This window comes from Chenopodium album, chromosome 10 (assembly GCF_948465745.1).
Source record: "Chenopodium album chromosome 10, dcCheAlbu1.1, whole genome shotgun sequence".
NCBI lineage: Eukaryota > Viridiplantae > Streptophyta > Magnoliopsida > Caryophyllales > Amaranthaceae > Chenopodium > Chenopodium album.
Window position 1 is genome coordinate 12,059,784 of NC_137843.1, and position 17,418 is coordinate 12,077,201.

General features: G+C 32.1%; 1 protein-coding gene across 1 annotated transcript; it reads right to left on the bottom strand.

Annotated features, from left to right (window-relative positions):
• Positions 1-10,003: 10,003 nt before the first annotated feature.
• LOC145564815 (uncharacterized) lies at positions 10,004-15,133 on the bottom strand. The gene is made up of 13 exons (XM_081625005.1): positions 15,062-15,133; positions 14,445-14,618; positions 14,148-14,234; positions 13,558-13,659; positions 13,425-13,475; positions 12,810-12,842; positions 12,651-12,713; positions 11,503-11,739; positions 11,124-11,337; positions 10,879-11,001; positions 10,663-10,736; positions 10,513-10,552; positions 10,004-10,393 (listed from the first exon to the last, which is right to left on the bottom strand). Exons 1-13 carry the CDS (start codon positions 15,131-15,133, stop codon positions 10,260-10,262), a joined length of 1,404 nt encoding a protein of 467 aa, XP_081481131.1. The 3' UTR covers positions 10,004-10,259.
• Between the last annotated feature and the right edge of the window lie 2,285 nt (positions 15,134-17,418).

Sequence of the window (17,418 nt, forward strand, 5' to 3'; positions counted from 1 at the left end):
AACAGTACACTCAATGTGAACTGGAATCTCACTCTAATTTCACTAAGAACAAGTGAATTCAATGAAGAAACTCCATTGATGAGCTGAGAAGAATACAAGGATTTACAGAGAGAATGCTGAGGAAGAAGGAAGGGGTTTTTATTTCACAAAATGATTGAACGAGTTTATTACAATGATTACAGGTAGGGCTGGCAAAAACTGACCCAACCCGAAAACACGACCCGAACCCGACCTGAAAATAGCGGGTTTGGGTTGAGATTTCTGACCCGAAAACTGAAATGGGTCGACACGAACCCGACCTGATAATTAAATGGGTTAGGTTAAGGTTGAAATTTTCAACCCGAAAATGACCCATCTAACCCGAAAAAAAAAAAAAAAGAAAAAAAAAAGAACGAACGAACAAGAAAAAACGGAAATAACTCTTAAGCCCAAGCCCAAAAATCCACCTTATAAAAAGAGAAAAACCCTAAAATCCTCACATTCTCCTTCTCAGGCAAACAGCCGTGTTTCTTTCTCTCTCCTTGTCTCATTGCCTAACTTGTGTCTCCTTCACTCCTTCCCTTCAGTCCTACAATCATTCCTTTAACCTTCTCCTTCATCTCAAGGTAATTTTCCTCTTGAATTAATTTACATGCTTTCGGTTTTTTTTTTCGTTTTTAACATGTTAATTTTTGTTTAATTTCGAAGTCATTTGCTGTTTATATTCGAATTCATCATCAGTTATTAATTTTTTTACATCTAGATGTTCTTAGCTTGTATTTTAATATCTAGATATACTTGTTTGATTTGATATTTCTTATTTTAAGATGGCTATTTATGAAATTGTGAAAATTACTCTACTTTCTACTACTTTGTCGTAGTGTTTATGGTTTGAATTGTTTTGGAATTTAATATACATATTATTGAAAGTTGATTTTGTATTTTATAAAATCTAAATTGATGACTTGAATATTTATTGATGTGTTTTTGTTATTGTTTGCAGGAAAGAACGAACAGCAAACCAGCTTGTGAAGGATTTTGAGAAGTTAAAATTTTGTTGTAAATTTAAGTTTCAAATCCCTTTAATTGGAAGTTTTGGTTGTAAATTTATTACATTTAAATTTATTTATGATTTACAGATTTAAAGTTGAGATTCAACTTGTATTGATTTATTTTTGTTTTAAAGATTTTTATTGGTAATAAATTTTCTTTAATCTACCCAAAAAAAAAAAAAAAAAAAAAAAATCAGGTTAAATAAGGTCAACTTCGGGTTGACCCGAACCCGAATAAATCAGGTTAGGGTCAAGAACTTCGACCCGAAATGCTAAACAGATCAGGTTCAGGTCAGGGGGTTTCAACCCGAACCCGAAATGACCCGAAAACGAAAATGACCCGACCTGATCCGTTTGCCACCCCTAATTACAGGTATTTATACCCTGTAAAAGACAGAAATATCTAAAAATATCTCTAACAACCTGCCACACTAAGTACATGTTATAACTAACTTTGCTGACTCAGCAAAGCTTACAACTAACTAAAAATGTCTAATCGTTACAAATAATATGAAACAAATGTACTCCCTCTGTGTTTTTAATAAGTGTTACAATTTGACCATATAAATTCTCAAATGAACCTGGTTCACACTAATTTATTGTGGACCACTAACATTAGAGACTATATGATTGTTTTTTTTAATAAAAAAAAAGGTCACTATATTAAAATAAAAGTTATTATGTTGAAATAAAAGTTAGCGTGACATTATAAATTTATAAGAGGTGAATTTTTTTAATGAAATTTTTAATATAATGGTCAATATGAATAATAAAGATCACTATGTTAAAATTAGTTCACTATTCAACATAATGTTGTACTTTAAGTTCATAATAACATTAAAAGTCACACAAGTTTTTAAAAAGGTTACTATGGTTTGTATGTTAAAAATAAGGTTACTGTAATAAAATTAGGGGTCACTATGTTAAATATAATGATAGTTATGTGTGTATAACCATGGGTCCACGCAAGATTTTCTGATTTGACCAAATACGCATGCCGAGGCACAAGTTTGACCATTAATTTATGTAATTATATATTAGTAAAATTATAGAAAAGTTGATATTATGAAAGTATATATTTTAACGAATCTAACGATGTATTATACAATGACATTTTTTTTTTTATATATATTGGTAAATTAATCAAGTCAAAACCATTATGTGAATAGTGAAAAAAATGAAAACACTTATTAAAACACGGAGGGAGTAGTAATATTCTTGTTATAACTTAAGTTGTATTTAACGATTGCCGCAGTGTTTTGAATCTCATTGTTTGGGGTTTTAAGTAGTTTCTAGGATCAAGCCCGTTTTCACATTTATTTTTTATTAAAGTGTCAGTCGGCCCTTGTAACTTTAAAATCCTGGCTTCGCCTCTATTTTGTCCCAAATGATATAGGCACTCTGCAGAGGCATCGTAATATTTACATTCCATTCAAATTAGTACTTTGTCGTAATCTTTAGGATAAGTTTATCCCTAGTCTTAAGATGAGTCTTTAGACAAGTCTTGAGCAAGATTCTAGCAATAATCTCTATCAAGACTACATATAGTCTTGAGATGAGTTTTGGATTCTAAAACCCATCTTGAGACTATACAAATGGACAAAAATAATTATGTTGTCCAATAGTGAGTTGCCAACTCACCATATTAAAATAATTAATAAATATATAAATAAATTAATGTTATAAATATTAATTGGATAAGTAAATCTGGAGTGGGTCTTGGAATAATGTGTGAAATTGGAGAAAGTCTTATATGAGTCTGAATAATAAAAAAAAGTAATTAAAAATTAGTGGAAATCTGATGTGGCAGAGTCTGAAATATAAGTCTTAATCTTGGGATAAACTTACCCTTAGCATGTACCAATCTCTCAATAAGAATAAGGAGCCGTAGTTATTAATTTATCTGCTGCAATTCTTTTGTATCCCATGAATACTGTAGTAGCTTTCATTAAGCCTGCTCTCAACAATGGTGGATCCAGGAATTTTAAGTAGGTGTAACATTTAGCCATTAAAAAAAAAGTTTAATACTACGTATTCCCCATATATATATTAGCGTTAATTAGCCTTTATTTTTTGTTTACAAGAATTAGCGTTTTAATTTTTAACATTTTTTTGTTTGATAAATTTTCATTTTACAAATATGGATAAATTATATTCTTGTTATCAATATAAATACAATGATTATTTTAAAAAAAAAAGTACTGTATATGCTCGATAGATTATCTTTCTAGGTTTTCTGTTGTTGAATTTCAAGTTTATCCCGGGTTAATTTCGTAATTTTACCAACTTAAATGAGAGGGTATAATTTTATTTTTTTTAATTAACTATTACTTGGCGTCAATTAATGGTTGGTTAACCTTAGGTAGATTTGTGAGTTCACACCTTCACAATGGAGAATTATGTTCGTGAGTTAACTATTGTAACTGACCAGTGACCACCACCACATCATTTTTCCTGTTTTCTGCAAAACTAAGCTGCCACAAGCTTCAATGGTGGAAAATGGAAATCTCATAGCTTCAATGGCAAAGGGAAATCAAAGCTCAATTTTAAGATTTCAATGGACAAGATAATGGAAGAGGGGAAGCAAACTTAGTCTTTGGGGTTCACCGTGCCATGTATTACTCAATTTCTGTTAAATTCTCAAGGTTGTCGTTTAATTTGGATGTCGGTGTTGGTGAAATTGTCGGTGTTGGTACGGTGGTTGTATAGTTCTTTGAAGAAGAAGATGAAGATGAAGATGATGATTGAATTTCGGTTGTTAATTAAAGGAGTAGGGAGATGAAAGAGGAAGTTGGTAATAGTAAACGGCGTTATCTAACAGCACAAGGCCCACCATTAGCTTACTTTTTTAAGCTTACTAGATTTTTTTATTAATATTTCACTCGAGATAATCAAATTTTGTTTATCTGTGGGATAAATGGGGGTCTCCTCATATATATGGTAATTTATACGAGTATTATTATTATTTTTTTAAAGTCAATTCTGCTAAATTCCAAATGTACACAAACGAATACAGTACTACTCATACAAGGGTCAAGGGATTCACAATATAACCTAACAAAGAATTGTAAGAACATTTCTACTAATATCATCAAGACATAGAGCAGCGGGAAAACCTTAAATGCCAGAATGCCACAGAACATGAGTCTCCACTCTCCTGTATATTCCCAAATCCTTTCACTTCTCCATTAAAAACCATCTTTTCGCCCCCAAACCCACGCACATTCTCCTTTTCTCTCTCCTAATTCCTACTTACAAAAAAAAAAAAAAAAAAAAAAAAAAAAAAAAAATTCTCTAATTTGCTAAGCCTTCCATTTTCATTTTTGCCGAAAATTTCTGGTTTCTTTTACTCTACTGGAGTCTACTCTCGTCCGAATTTCTGGTTTAAAAGTGAGTGATTTGTTTAATAATTGCAATTATGATTTGAAATTTTGTTTTGCCGCAAATTTAATGATTTTGTGCACTAAAGATTGAATCTTTACATGCATAAAGATTGAATCTTTATGAACAAAACAAACTGCTAGTGCAGTAAAACACATACAACCTTGAGAATTTCTTCAGTTTCTGCATTTGGTCTTTGTTTCTTTTAAACATTTTGCAGTAGTAGGCATTTGCTACTTAGGCTACTAGAATTGTTGCTCCTGTCTTCAGATTTAGCATTTACTCGTTACTAGAACTTCTTTTAGATGGCATATAGTATTTATTGTTCTTTTATTGAGCTATTGTTAGTGTTGTAGTTGGTGGGTATGTTTGTAATCTTTTGGTTGCACGTGTTGTTGATGATGTTAGTGCATGTATTAGGTATCATTGAGTTTGCTGATATCCGCTTACATTCTTACAGGGTAATTTCCTCTCGCTTTCGCTCTCACTCGATTCCTGAATTGCAACTAGCATGGGCGATAAGGTACTTCAATTGTGGTTTAATTTTGGTCAAATCATTTGTTTCTCTCTTTTAATTTTAATATTATTCTGTCTATTATGGGAATTGCTAAGAAATGCTAAATACTTCAATATTGGTTTGATGTGTTGACAGAGGAAAATTATATGTACCGCCGAGTATGGAACGTCAACTGCGGGAGAATTTTGTGTTACTTGTCATAATAAATCGTACAGTAACTTCAAGAAAGTTGATCATTATCCTGCTGCAGTGGCAAATGATATATTTCTGAAAATCCATCGAAGTGGCAATCCGTTGTTTGCAGATTGTTTTCCACCGGTGATTACGGAAACAAGTTTTGTTTGTATGCACCGTGTCAATGGGATTACCTTGGATTCATGGATCACGAAAAATTCCAATTGGATGTACACTGGTGTTGCCGGAAAACCAACTCAACTTACTGATAAGTTAAAATTGGTTATTCAGTAAGTACACTTGTTTCAATTGAGTTTATGTTATGTTTTTATTTACTTATTAATTGTTTTTCACCAAATCAATAAAAACTTCTCCTTTAAGCAGGGATTTGGGCTTTATTGCACTGCATTCTCTCAATTGTGGAGTCAAAATGAGTTTGACTATGAATGAAATTTTAGTAACCGATCAGTGCGAGCCTCCTAGAGTTTTGGCTGTTGCAGCGTCTTCAATGGAGTAAAGCATACAACTACTCCCTAAACTTAGCCAAATGTTGCACTTTACTCACTAAACTCTTAAAAGTTGCAATTTACTCACTACTCAGGTGGCTGGAGGTCATTTTTCAAGTAGTAACCTGATATAGCAGGTTAACTCCCTAAACTTTGCCTAAACTATTATACTAATAGGTAAACTCCCTAAACTTTGGTATTTTTTAAATTTAACAATCTAATCATACATTTGTAAGCTAATGGGAACTAACTAAATTTTTAACTTGGAAAAAAAAAATTATTTTTTCATTTTTTCCTTTGCACTAGTTTGGTTCGTTTTTTTCATTTTAAAAAAATAAAATAAAATTAGATGATCCAATTAACATTAGAGTAGAAAGAATGATTTACGAAATCAAACAATTAGGAATCATTGTTCTTCGAACAAGATGAGCATATTCATTGTGTGCCATTATATATCACATATTAATTAGTTTGGTTGTCTTTTCTTCAAAAAAAATGTTTGAATGTTTGATTTATTATACACATTAAACTCAACAAAATTTATAATTAGCAGACTTTAGTAGAGAACCTAGTACTAAAAATCCCTTATCGCCTCCTTACAAAAAAAAAACTCTCATTGTCGTATGAATTTACAGTTGCGTGCGTTTATTAAAAAAAAAAAACTTAAAGTTCCAAATTTTGTGAAACGAACATGATCTAGAAAAAAGTTTAGAATTTTTTTGTGATGTTGAAATTAAGATTGTTTAATAGCGCGCGGTTGTTTACTTATATTAGTATGTGGCTATAAAATATTCTAACTAAAACAACAAAAATAAAAAAATAATAAAAAACCAAAAATATATATATAAAAAAAAAACCAAAAATATTGAACTATATGTTGGAGTATATATGTAGCTGTTGTTGGAATGGAGTATAATTTATTACATAATAATCGTTTTTTAATAATAATAATAATAATAATAATAATAAATTATTATTATTATTATTATTATTATTATTATTATTATTATTATTATTATTATTATTATTATTATTATTATTATTATTATTGTTGTTGTTTTTGTAATGACTAGCTAATTAAAAATCATGTGAGGAAGTTTAGGGAGTTGTCAGAAAGTTTAGGGAGTTCTTGCATTTTACCTGTTATTGAAGGTCAAAACTCAAGTGAGTGAGTGATTTGCAACTTTTGAAAGTTTAGTGAGTGATCTGCAACTTTGTGCAAAGTTTAGGGAGTAGTTGTGTAGTTTACTCGTCTTCAATGTCATCAGATGGTACTAATTTTAACCGCATATGCACCTTTGTTTTAACTTGCTCTTGACTTTTACGACCCATTCGGTTATTGGTAATAAATTGCGGTAATGCTTTAAATTATGGGTAATGATATGTATAAGCATTAAATATACTTCCTATAATGGAATTAAGTTAGAAATTCATGACAAAATCAGTTAGAAATTCATGAAAAAATCACGTGTATATCGGTGTAGTTAATGTATTTTATCTTAAATATTTCATTTTATATCTAAGGGCTATGTTTATCATTTTCCTTAACTTATTATTGACTTTTAGTGGATTTGTTGGAATTTTTCCATAGACTTGTGGGTTGAATTTATTGTAATATTAGGCTACTTTTTTTTTTTTTTTTCCTATATTCTTCTCCATTTTTTTTTATAATATAATAACACTTTAATGTTAATCATTGATTATTATACCAATATTGTTTGTGTGTAGATTATAGTGAGGATACTTTGCAGCGCTTGAAAACCCTATTGGAACAAATTTGGACTAAGTGTGGGATCATAAGAGACCAATCTGAAGCTGGTGTGATAACTAGTTCTTTGAATGAGAAGAAAAGCTTGAGGTAATCTTAATCTTTCTTTTGAAAAAATTTCATTCCTTTTATGTTATTGGTTAGTTGGGTATTGACTCTCTTTTACAACTGAATTTAAAGCCAAGTGAGCATGGTAAATAGTGAGAGAGTGATAACCCATTGAATTAGTAGGGTTGTGTGAATTATTAAGATAACTAAGTGAGAGCAAGTCTAAAAAAAAAATTAAGAAAATTCTCATTGTTAGCGTGTAGTTAGGAAAATCCCAAAAGTAACTATATATACTCTAAGCATTGTATTAAATGTAACATTAGTAACTAATTAGCAGTTAAAGGGCCGTTAGTTTCTATTACTTCACTAAACAAGGTTAAGCTAAGGTTAATTATTGGAGAAAAGTTGAACAATTATTGGATGGTGTTGCATTATTGCCACTAAATCTAGCAAAATTGCCCCTAATCCTTTGCTGCTATCATTTAATTATTTATGTAATTACAGAACATGCAGAATGTTACTATGTTAGTTGTCAGAAGCATCAGACACATAAAGAATTAAGACCTTTGGTTTAAGCTTATTTTATCAGCCTCATTTGTGCTTACACAGATATCTGCCATGGATGTAATTAGAGGTGAGAGGTCATGCTTTAATATATGAAAGTTAGCTCATGCTAATTCTAGTTTATGCTTTAATCTTGTTCTTTTAATATTTTAAAAAGAATTAAGATTGATCTGATACATGCTTTAATATACGGTGATTGTGGCATATATCATGAAACTGAATACAGCAGTTTGCTGGCTTTCCAAAATTCACACAGCACAAATTCATTTGCTAATCTTGATTGAGGAATTCCTAATAGCTCAGGCTCATAGAACCAGGACTCATTTTCTGAACACGTACAACATTCATCTAGTGTGGTGGATGTACATAGAACATATACAATTATAGATGCAGCATGTCAGTGAATTCTCGCTCGTCACTGATTCAGACCATAATACAGGTCAAATTAGACCATAATACAACTCATAAACACTGATTAGTGATTATACATTGATTCGGACCCAAATCGGTGTTGGATAATCATACCAATATAAGTTGCATTGTAAAATTCAGACCTGATTGGCTGATTGTTTCTATTTGCTAGGGACATTGATCAATTTCTTAAATCGGCTACTTTTTGGACAAAGGAAGTCAGAATTTATATTGTTATCAAACTTGGAGTGTTTGTTGCGGGCGTGAAGGAGTCCGTTGGTAGGCTTCTGAAACAACCCCAACATGTATGACAATTTCGGAACTTGCTTTCACAAGATTCAAAGATGAGTAATTTTGTTTTACAAGTTCCGACGAACAACATCGACAAACAAAACCGGCGTTATAATGCTGTGGAAGTTGATTGTTGTATCCAATTCTTGTCGAATACTTTGGCTCAATTTGATGTAATGTGCAGGGTATGCTTATAATTTACTTTATTACTTTTTATATTTTATAAATTGAAACATTTTTGTGAATTAATATTTTTAAGCGTGCTCTCTTTTTATAGGTACAAACAGGTTTCATGAATCGAGTTGAATTGATCGAGCATTATGACTGCAATTATCCAGAAATGATGAATGAGTTATATGAAGCAAGTAGAAAATTATCAAACTTTTAGAACTAAACATTATAGTGATGTAATGATTTCAGCTCGAGGTGTTGTTCAAGCTGAGCTTTTGGCGGCGGTTTAATCCTATTCTAAGGGATGCGCAGTGTTTAATCTGCTGATGTTCTTTATATTCCAAGTAGCATGTAAAGATCATAAGCATAACAAAGTGAGAAAATGGGACAAGATTTAGCGTTCTCTTATATAGCAAAGAACTTCATCAATATCCGAGGGGACTTTAGCCAGTTCCCAGGGAGTCAACACAACAATTATGTTTTAATCAAGCGACATCCGACCGAGCAATGGGAGGGGGACTATAGAGGAGGGGGGGAGTAGAATAGAAAATTAGAGAATCCATATGAGCAACACCAATGTTTGTAAGAGTGTCGGCGACACAATTTCCTTCCCGATAGCAATGTAGGATCAGAACCTCCCTAGTAGGATGAGCCAACAGCTTGCGACAATTATTGAGTAAGTGAAAATGAATATCGAATATTTCAACTGATACCTTAAATAAAATTTTCAACGAATATTTCTTTAGTTTGACTCATGTTTTCACTTTTTTATAGCCTTGTAAAAGTTTTTTTATTAAATACTACTCCGTAAATATCCTTTATAGTATTAAAAAATCATACTACCTTCGGTCTAATTTACTCGCAACAAAGGGGTATTATTTGTGAGACATAAAATATTCCTTTGTTGCGAGTAAATTGAACCCGGAGGTAGTATTAATTTATAATATATTTTTCCGTATTTTTCATTTTTAAATTTGTCTTATTTTATATCTGTTCTGTATCCATATCCGTACCCATATAAGTATTATGCAACCTAGGTAGCAAATGGTGAATGAAGAAATCAAGATAATGGGTGTGCAAACAGAGTGAAGAGTAAGATAAATAGATAATTTACTATCAATTGAGCAAGAAGACCCGAACCTAGAAATCAAAATAATACTAGAACCTCTTGACAACTGAAATCAGAATAGTACATGCAACCCAATTACCAAAAGAAATTAGATCACCACTTCACCATAAGGCATCTCTTAATATTTTACAAAAACAAATATTAACAAATCTAAACAGCTTATAATTTACATATATTTAATTTCCCATAAACACCAAATGCCTTCAATTTCACCTTGTCCTTGTCAAGGGGATATTGCCTGTATAGAGAAAATACCATCACTTAAAGTTTAAGCAGTGAAGGGGTACCACCAGATTCCATTATTTGCATCAAGACGTTCCTTAAAAACCTTAATACTATCATCCCCAAAATACCAATCATTCGAGGACATCAAATTCTTTGGTTCCATCAAATCGCATATAGCTGGAAAAAAAAAGCATAAAAGTATCAATTATCAGACAGTATATTCAATTTACTACATTTGTTCCATAAAATTGGTGCCATTAGAGACATAAAAGAACAGAGAATGAGGTCGCAAGTACCAGTCTTGAAGTGGTTGAAGTATTCTTGCAATTCTTTGACCTTAAGATAAGAATGAAAAATTAGAAACAGATTCGTAGGAAGTGTATAACATGCTTAGCATAGGACACTGGAAAGTAAAACATCAAGAAATCCAGGCTGATGAGATTTACCTCCTCAGTACAAAAGCCAAATTTGCCAAAAACTACCGCAAAGGCAAGATAAATTACACTAGGGTTCACATATTCTGCATGCCAAGAATATGAAACAGCATGAACATCTTCATTTATTTATAAACATATATTTATGTCCAATAAAGGCAGAGATGCGTAAAAACAAAGACCAGAACCACTCAAAAAAAAAAAAAAAAAAAAGATCAGAAACCATACCAGCTCTTGCCAATCTTAACACAATGTCATATATGAAATATGGGGGATGATCTTCTGCACCCACCCTCGAGGCTAATTCTTCCTTCAATGCAGTACGGAGCCCTTTCAATGCAGTACGGAGCCCTGAGGCATCACCCAAGAGAGAATTTGCTTTACATATTCATGAGAATATATTCATGAGTAGCAGAATCAACCAAGAACATAATAGAAATCATCTAGGCAAAGTCAATATCAGAAACAAGTACCACATCCTCTCTCATCAAAAGCCCACAAGAAATGATCCCTGTTGATAAAACGACTCCCTTCTGCCTTACGACGAAGTTCAGCAATACTAATCAAATCAAAAACAGTCAGAGGTGGAGGAACTGTATAACGAAGTTCAACAATTTCTCTCAGTTCAAATTCATTATGGAGCAATATACTAAATGGAATAGTCGATGTCCTTAATCTATCTTTGACCTGCAACAAAACAAATCAATAATAGTTAGAAATTTCTCACTCAAAAAAGAGCATGTATTTCCATGGTTGTAATAATAGGCGAATTAACCATTAAATAACCACAAGTGCAGAATTAAAGGGTTGATTCCATAAAGCATATAATCTAGCGAGGTTTAGCAAACACACCATGTTTTTTTTTACCCGAATAAGTTCCAACAGGTCAGATTTAATAAGCCAATCCAACTCTTCATGGGCAGAAGAGTGCATGTTTAGCTCCACTAAATCCTGTATTGCATCAGCCTCTAAGCTGTACAAGGCCTTGACATCAATACACTCCACAGCTTTGGCAAGCAAAAATTCTTGACACTTCTCGCTCAACACATCCCTAAATATCTCCAACAGTAAAAAAGTATATTCATCAACCTGCTCCAAGAAAAAAGAAACGAAAAAAAAAAAAAAAAAAAAACACATCGTGAACAGCTTTAAACTTCATTTCATGATAAACTACTAAAAGCAATTTCGGCAAAATGAACTAGAAGTGATGAGATGACTAAGCATCAAAATGGATACCTTTATGGTGCATATTTATCTAAATAAATGTAAACTCCTTTTTTCAGTATGAATGAAGAATTCTAAAAGATTTCTTAGCTAAGGATTTTGTGTTTTCGCGCATTATTGAGGGAGGTTTATGACTTATGAGAACAAAGAACAAATATCTACTCCCCACCGTCCCTTAACCTTTGGTACATTTAATTTTAAGCAGTCTACAAAATAACATTTTCCCAAAAAACATGTTTGACCAATAATATCTTTCACTTTGTGTTACAAATAAATTCCGTTTTGAGAGTTAAAGTTATGAAACTTTGACCGAATTTTTTGGCATATCTATAATGTATAAAATAATCCAGTAAGATTTTGTTAGATTCGTCTAAATGTAAGTTTATTAATATCAACTTTTTATAATTTTCTAAATTATACAATTTGAGTTGTTAAAGGTCAAAGACGACTCTTGAATACCGTACAAAATGATATGGTGCAAGTAAAAAGAAACGGAGCGAGTAAAAGTTATAATATAGTACTACACTGCAACAAATCCAATAACATTTCGAATAATAATCTCCGTATTAGGCATGAATGGGAAATTGGTCAAACTTCAAAAAAGTGTCACCACAACTATAGAAATGTAGCAAGCATTAAGGGAGGGAGGGATTAGTTACAAATAGGAAACTCGCATTCGACATTTTGTACTCCCTCTATTTCAAACTGTTTGCCACACTTTAAAATGACTTCGCTTACATTAAGAACGGGAGTAGGGCATTAGTCGTATTCCTTACCGTCAATCTCTGATACTGCTTCGCCTTTTTGATTGCTTCCTCAATGTCATCATCAATAGGACTCTATAATAAATTAATAACAAACAAGGTAAACATATTAATGTTAAACATAACAGAAACAACTTGTAGACAGCAGAAAAGCAAAGAAAACATTGTTACCTTCTCAATTTCCAGGCCACGGGCAATGTAGTCCTATGGCAAACAATAATAAAAGAAGTTAGTAAACAAACATACATGGGCTAAGGCTGCTATGGCAAAAAGCAGACAATTAAATCTTCAAATCCTCATATAATGCATTTGATTTGCGATCTACCATTAAGTCATAGTCCACTGAAGCATTTAACAAAAGTATTTATATCTCCCTTTGTTCCTTGTTATTAACCACACAGTAACCAAAATGCTATGAAAGGATAGATAAAATCATAAAAAGATGGATAGATAAGAAGATCAAGACAATATGGAACTAAAGAGGATTAGTTGTAACTTGATGCATTGAAAAAACCAAACTGTGGATACAATCCTACACCTTGTTCAGTGGCTAGACAAGCTGGCCAAACTGTTACGCCTAAATTTCAACATGTTATGCTACCTACCCTTTGCTAAATAAAATGACACAACCTAACAATTACTCTTTACTACCCCCGGTTACCCTTCTTTAATTAGCTATTCATTACAAAGTCTCTCACATTTGATAGATAGAGTAACATCATACAACACACCAAGATATGAATGAGGATATAGAGAGAGGAAACAAGAGGGGGTAAGTGCACGGACCACGAAAGGCTTCCTATACGGACACGAGTTACACAAGTTATGGTTGTAAAACTGCACATCAAATGTAATCATCAGAAAGAATAGAATTATCACACAGAAATTGCAACTAGATGAATCAACTTGAAAGCTGTACCTGTATCATAGCAGCAACATTACATTCGTTCAAAAGAGAGTACCCATCCCAATTAATATTTGTATTCGCTATCCACTTGCAAACTTCATAGAATGAATCTCCCTGTGAAATATCAAATTCATAAAGATTAATTAATTAACTAAACTTTGAAGAAAGAATGAAAGATATACAGTAGCACACTACTTTCCCATTACTTCCTAATTAGGCTGTAAAAATGATGAAGATTGCAAACAAATTGATGCAAAAGATGTGAGCAGAACTGAAATCCTGCGTGAAATTCAATTGTTTAATTTTGAGCATATGGTTTCATACAAACAAATAGGATTGCCACAAAGAATGTTTAGCTATTGTTCAGACAGGTGAACAAAATTTAGAGTTTCTTGCATAGCAAGGGTATTGCTTAGTGAAGGGGTAAAAAAGAACACAAACACAAAGCAAGGGTTTTTCCTCCTTATGTCCTTTGCAAAAAAAAAAAAAAAAAAAAAAAAAAAAAAAAAGGCTACATGGTCATTGCTAGTTTCTAACTCCATTGTTATACAAAAAAGAACAAAAGATGACTTGTAGTGGTGAATTCCACAATAATTACAAACCTTCTGCGCAAACCCTTCAAGTTGTTCCCAAAACTTGTTCTGTTGGTCATAAAGCATGCGAGAATGACCTAACTCGTACAGTTCCTCCTACCATGTGGCATCAATGTGGCATTAGCAATTGTTTTATAAAGGAATGTTTGTTATAAGATAAGCCGGGATAAAAGTAAAAGTGTAAATGCAAAACTAGAATGATAGATCCTAAAAATAAAGAAGTATAAGTGTATAACATGGAGAGGGGAGGACAGGAGGAAATCCATAAAACAGACAAGTGATAATTACTTTACAGAGAGTAGCTACCTTGTCAAAGAGCAAGTAAGCGAGTACGGCAACTCCATCAAGCAGAGTACGGTAAAGTTGATCAGATAGTCGCTTGCACAATTCCAGAGAAGAGGAGCAAATATGCCAGATTATTCCTTTTAATGCACTTTCCTCCGTTGCTTCTAAATGAGCTAGTTCTTCTTTGGTGAGGCTCTGCCACACCACCCATGAAGAATGCGAGTTAGTTCATAGGCTTAAGGTAGTTGGATTATTAATAATAGACTACTTTGAGAATCTATATCATTACAAATTAATTAGTTATTCACAAGGGCTAAATACCCGGCCTAGGTGAAAAATAAGATTCTCTAATGATAGAATTGAACCAAATACTAAGCTAACAGAATTATCCCATCCTCTGTTCTACCACCAATCCACCACCGCACAAATTTCACCACCACCACCATTGGGACTGATTCAGAGAACAAACGCTTAAATGTTTGGGATTTGTTGTTGAAATGTTGAAATTTTTTTAGGGTTCAAGTTGTAATTTCAAATTAAGATCCAAAAACTACCAAACAAACAAGGGTGTGAATTCCCCAATTCTGGAAATTTAAAGAAACGAAATGAATAGAAATATAAAAAGTAAAAGCTAGTACCTGAATTTCAAGTCTGGGCTTCTTCGGCAAAGGTTCATACTCCAGCATCGGTTCATGTTCATGCTCCGGCATTGGTAGAGGAGAGAGGAAAAAATCAAAGATGATATCGACTAACTGCATGAAATTTTTTACCTACAACCCCCTTTAGCCTATGCTGCCTACTCCCCCCAATTATACTACGTCGTTTTACTCCGTTTCTGTTTTTTTTTTTTTTTTTTTTTTCCTTTTTCTTTTTTTTTTCTTTTAGTGAAATTGCAAAATTCAATTGAAAAAATCAATGAGATAGAAATGTGTAACTGTGTATACTTTAGGAGGAAAACAAAATTTGAATAACAACAATCTAAATTGTTATATGTAGTACAACAATCAAAAAATAGGACAATCCAAATATTCATTGAACAATCCTATCAAATTACTCCAAATCTAAACTTACATTCAACAACAATTAAAAAAGTAAAAGATCAAATTGAAAAAAGAAGAGATATTGGTACTCAATAACGATCTTGCGTTGTGAGGATTTGGTGAGTGACGACTGGATGAGATAAATGAAGAAAATTTCTGGCAGAGTAAACTAGAGAACACATTATCTTTACAAAGAGAGAAAAAGTGGGGAAATGAGAAAGTGGTATTTAGTATCAAGCGCATCGTTTTGATGGGGGTGTAGGTAGAGTTGCCTACAGTAGGGTAGAGAGTGGAAGCTTAGAATTGTAGAGAGAGAAAGAACTAACCTACGAAAGAAGAAAGAGGAAAAGGGATTGTATGATCCTCACATTTACAAAAATGCCATTATTAGTGATTATTTTGGATAGTTAGATCAAAACTAATGAAAGGCTGAGATTGGTTCTTATATAAGATTGGGTTCTTATATAGAGGAGGGTTCTTACATGAGCCTTCCCCTAAATCTGCTAAAAATTCCAGCCTTTAAATCATTTGAAACCCTAAAATCGCCGAAAAATGAAAATCAAATAAGAAATATTAAAAAAAATCGACTTGAACACATACAAAATTCATGAAAACAAATCAGAAATTTCGCAAAAATCAAATCACAAATATCAAATCGCAAAATCGCAAAATCTACTTGAACATCATGCGAATTTCATGAAAATTTGAACAAAATCGAATTAAAAAACATACCTGAATTGAAATCCTTCAAATTGCAACTTCTATGGAGATTTTTGGAAGTTTGAGGAAAAAGAAAGTCATGAACGTAATAACGTATAATGAAGAGAGAGAAAGTTAGGTAACTTTTTTTTTTTTTTACTGTAGAAAAGATTAAAATCGATTTTATTTTGTTTTAATCCTGACCACTCATCCCTATCTAATCCTACAGTTGTGATTGGTTCTTATATAGGATTGGGTTCTTACATAGAGAAGGGTTCCTATCTAATCCCCCTATACATACATATATATATATATATATATATATATATATATATATATATATATATATAGGAAGACTCATGTAAGAACCCTCCTCTATATAAGAATCCAATCTTATTACTTTATGACCAAATTTGGTCATAAAATTACTAAATTACAAAATTTAGAAATAAATTTGGTCATTAAATTCATAAACTTACAATAATTGATCCAAAAGGCTAAGAAAATTTCCTCAGGAAGTTGACGAATTTCTGCTAAAGAGGAGAGAGAGTGGAAGCTTAGAATTGTAGAGAGAGAAAGAACTAATTTACGAAAGAAGAAAGAGGAAAAGGGATTGTATGATCCTCACATTTACAAAAATGCCATTATTAGTGATTATTTTGGATAGTTAGATCAAAACTAATGAAAGACTGAGATTGGTTCTTATATAAGATTGGGTTCTTATATAGAGGAGGGTTCTTACATGAGCCTTCCTCTATATATATATACCAATCTCAACCGTAGGATTAGATAGGGATGAGTGGTCAGGATTAAAACAAAATAAAATCGATTTTAATCTTTTCTACAGTAAAAATAAAAAATAAAAAAAAAAGAAAAAAAAAAGCTACCTAACTTTCTCTCTCTTCATTATACGTTGTTACGTTCATGACTTTCTTTTTCCTCAAACTTCCAAAAATCTCCATAGAAGTTGCAATTTGAAGGATTTCAATTCAGGTATGTTTTTTAATTCGATTTTGTTCAAATTTTCATGAAATTTGCATGATGTTCAAGTAGATTTTGCGATTTTGCGATTTTTCGATTTAATTTTTGCGATTTTTCGATTTGATATTTGTGATTTGATTTTTGCGAAATTTCTGATTTGTTTTCATGAATTTTGTATGTGTTCAAGTCGATTTTTTTAATATTTCTGATTTGATATTCATTTTTCGGCGATTTTAGGGTTTCAAACGATTTAAAGGCTGGAATTTTCAGCAGAT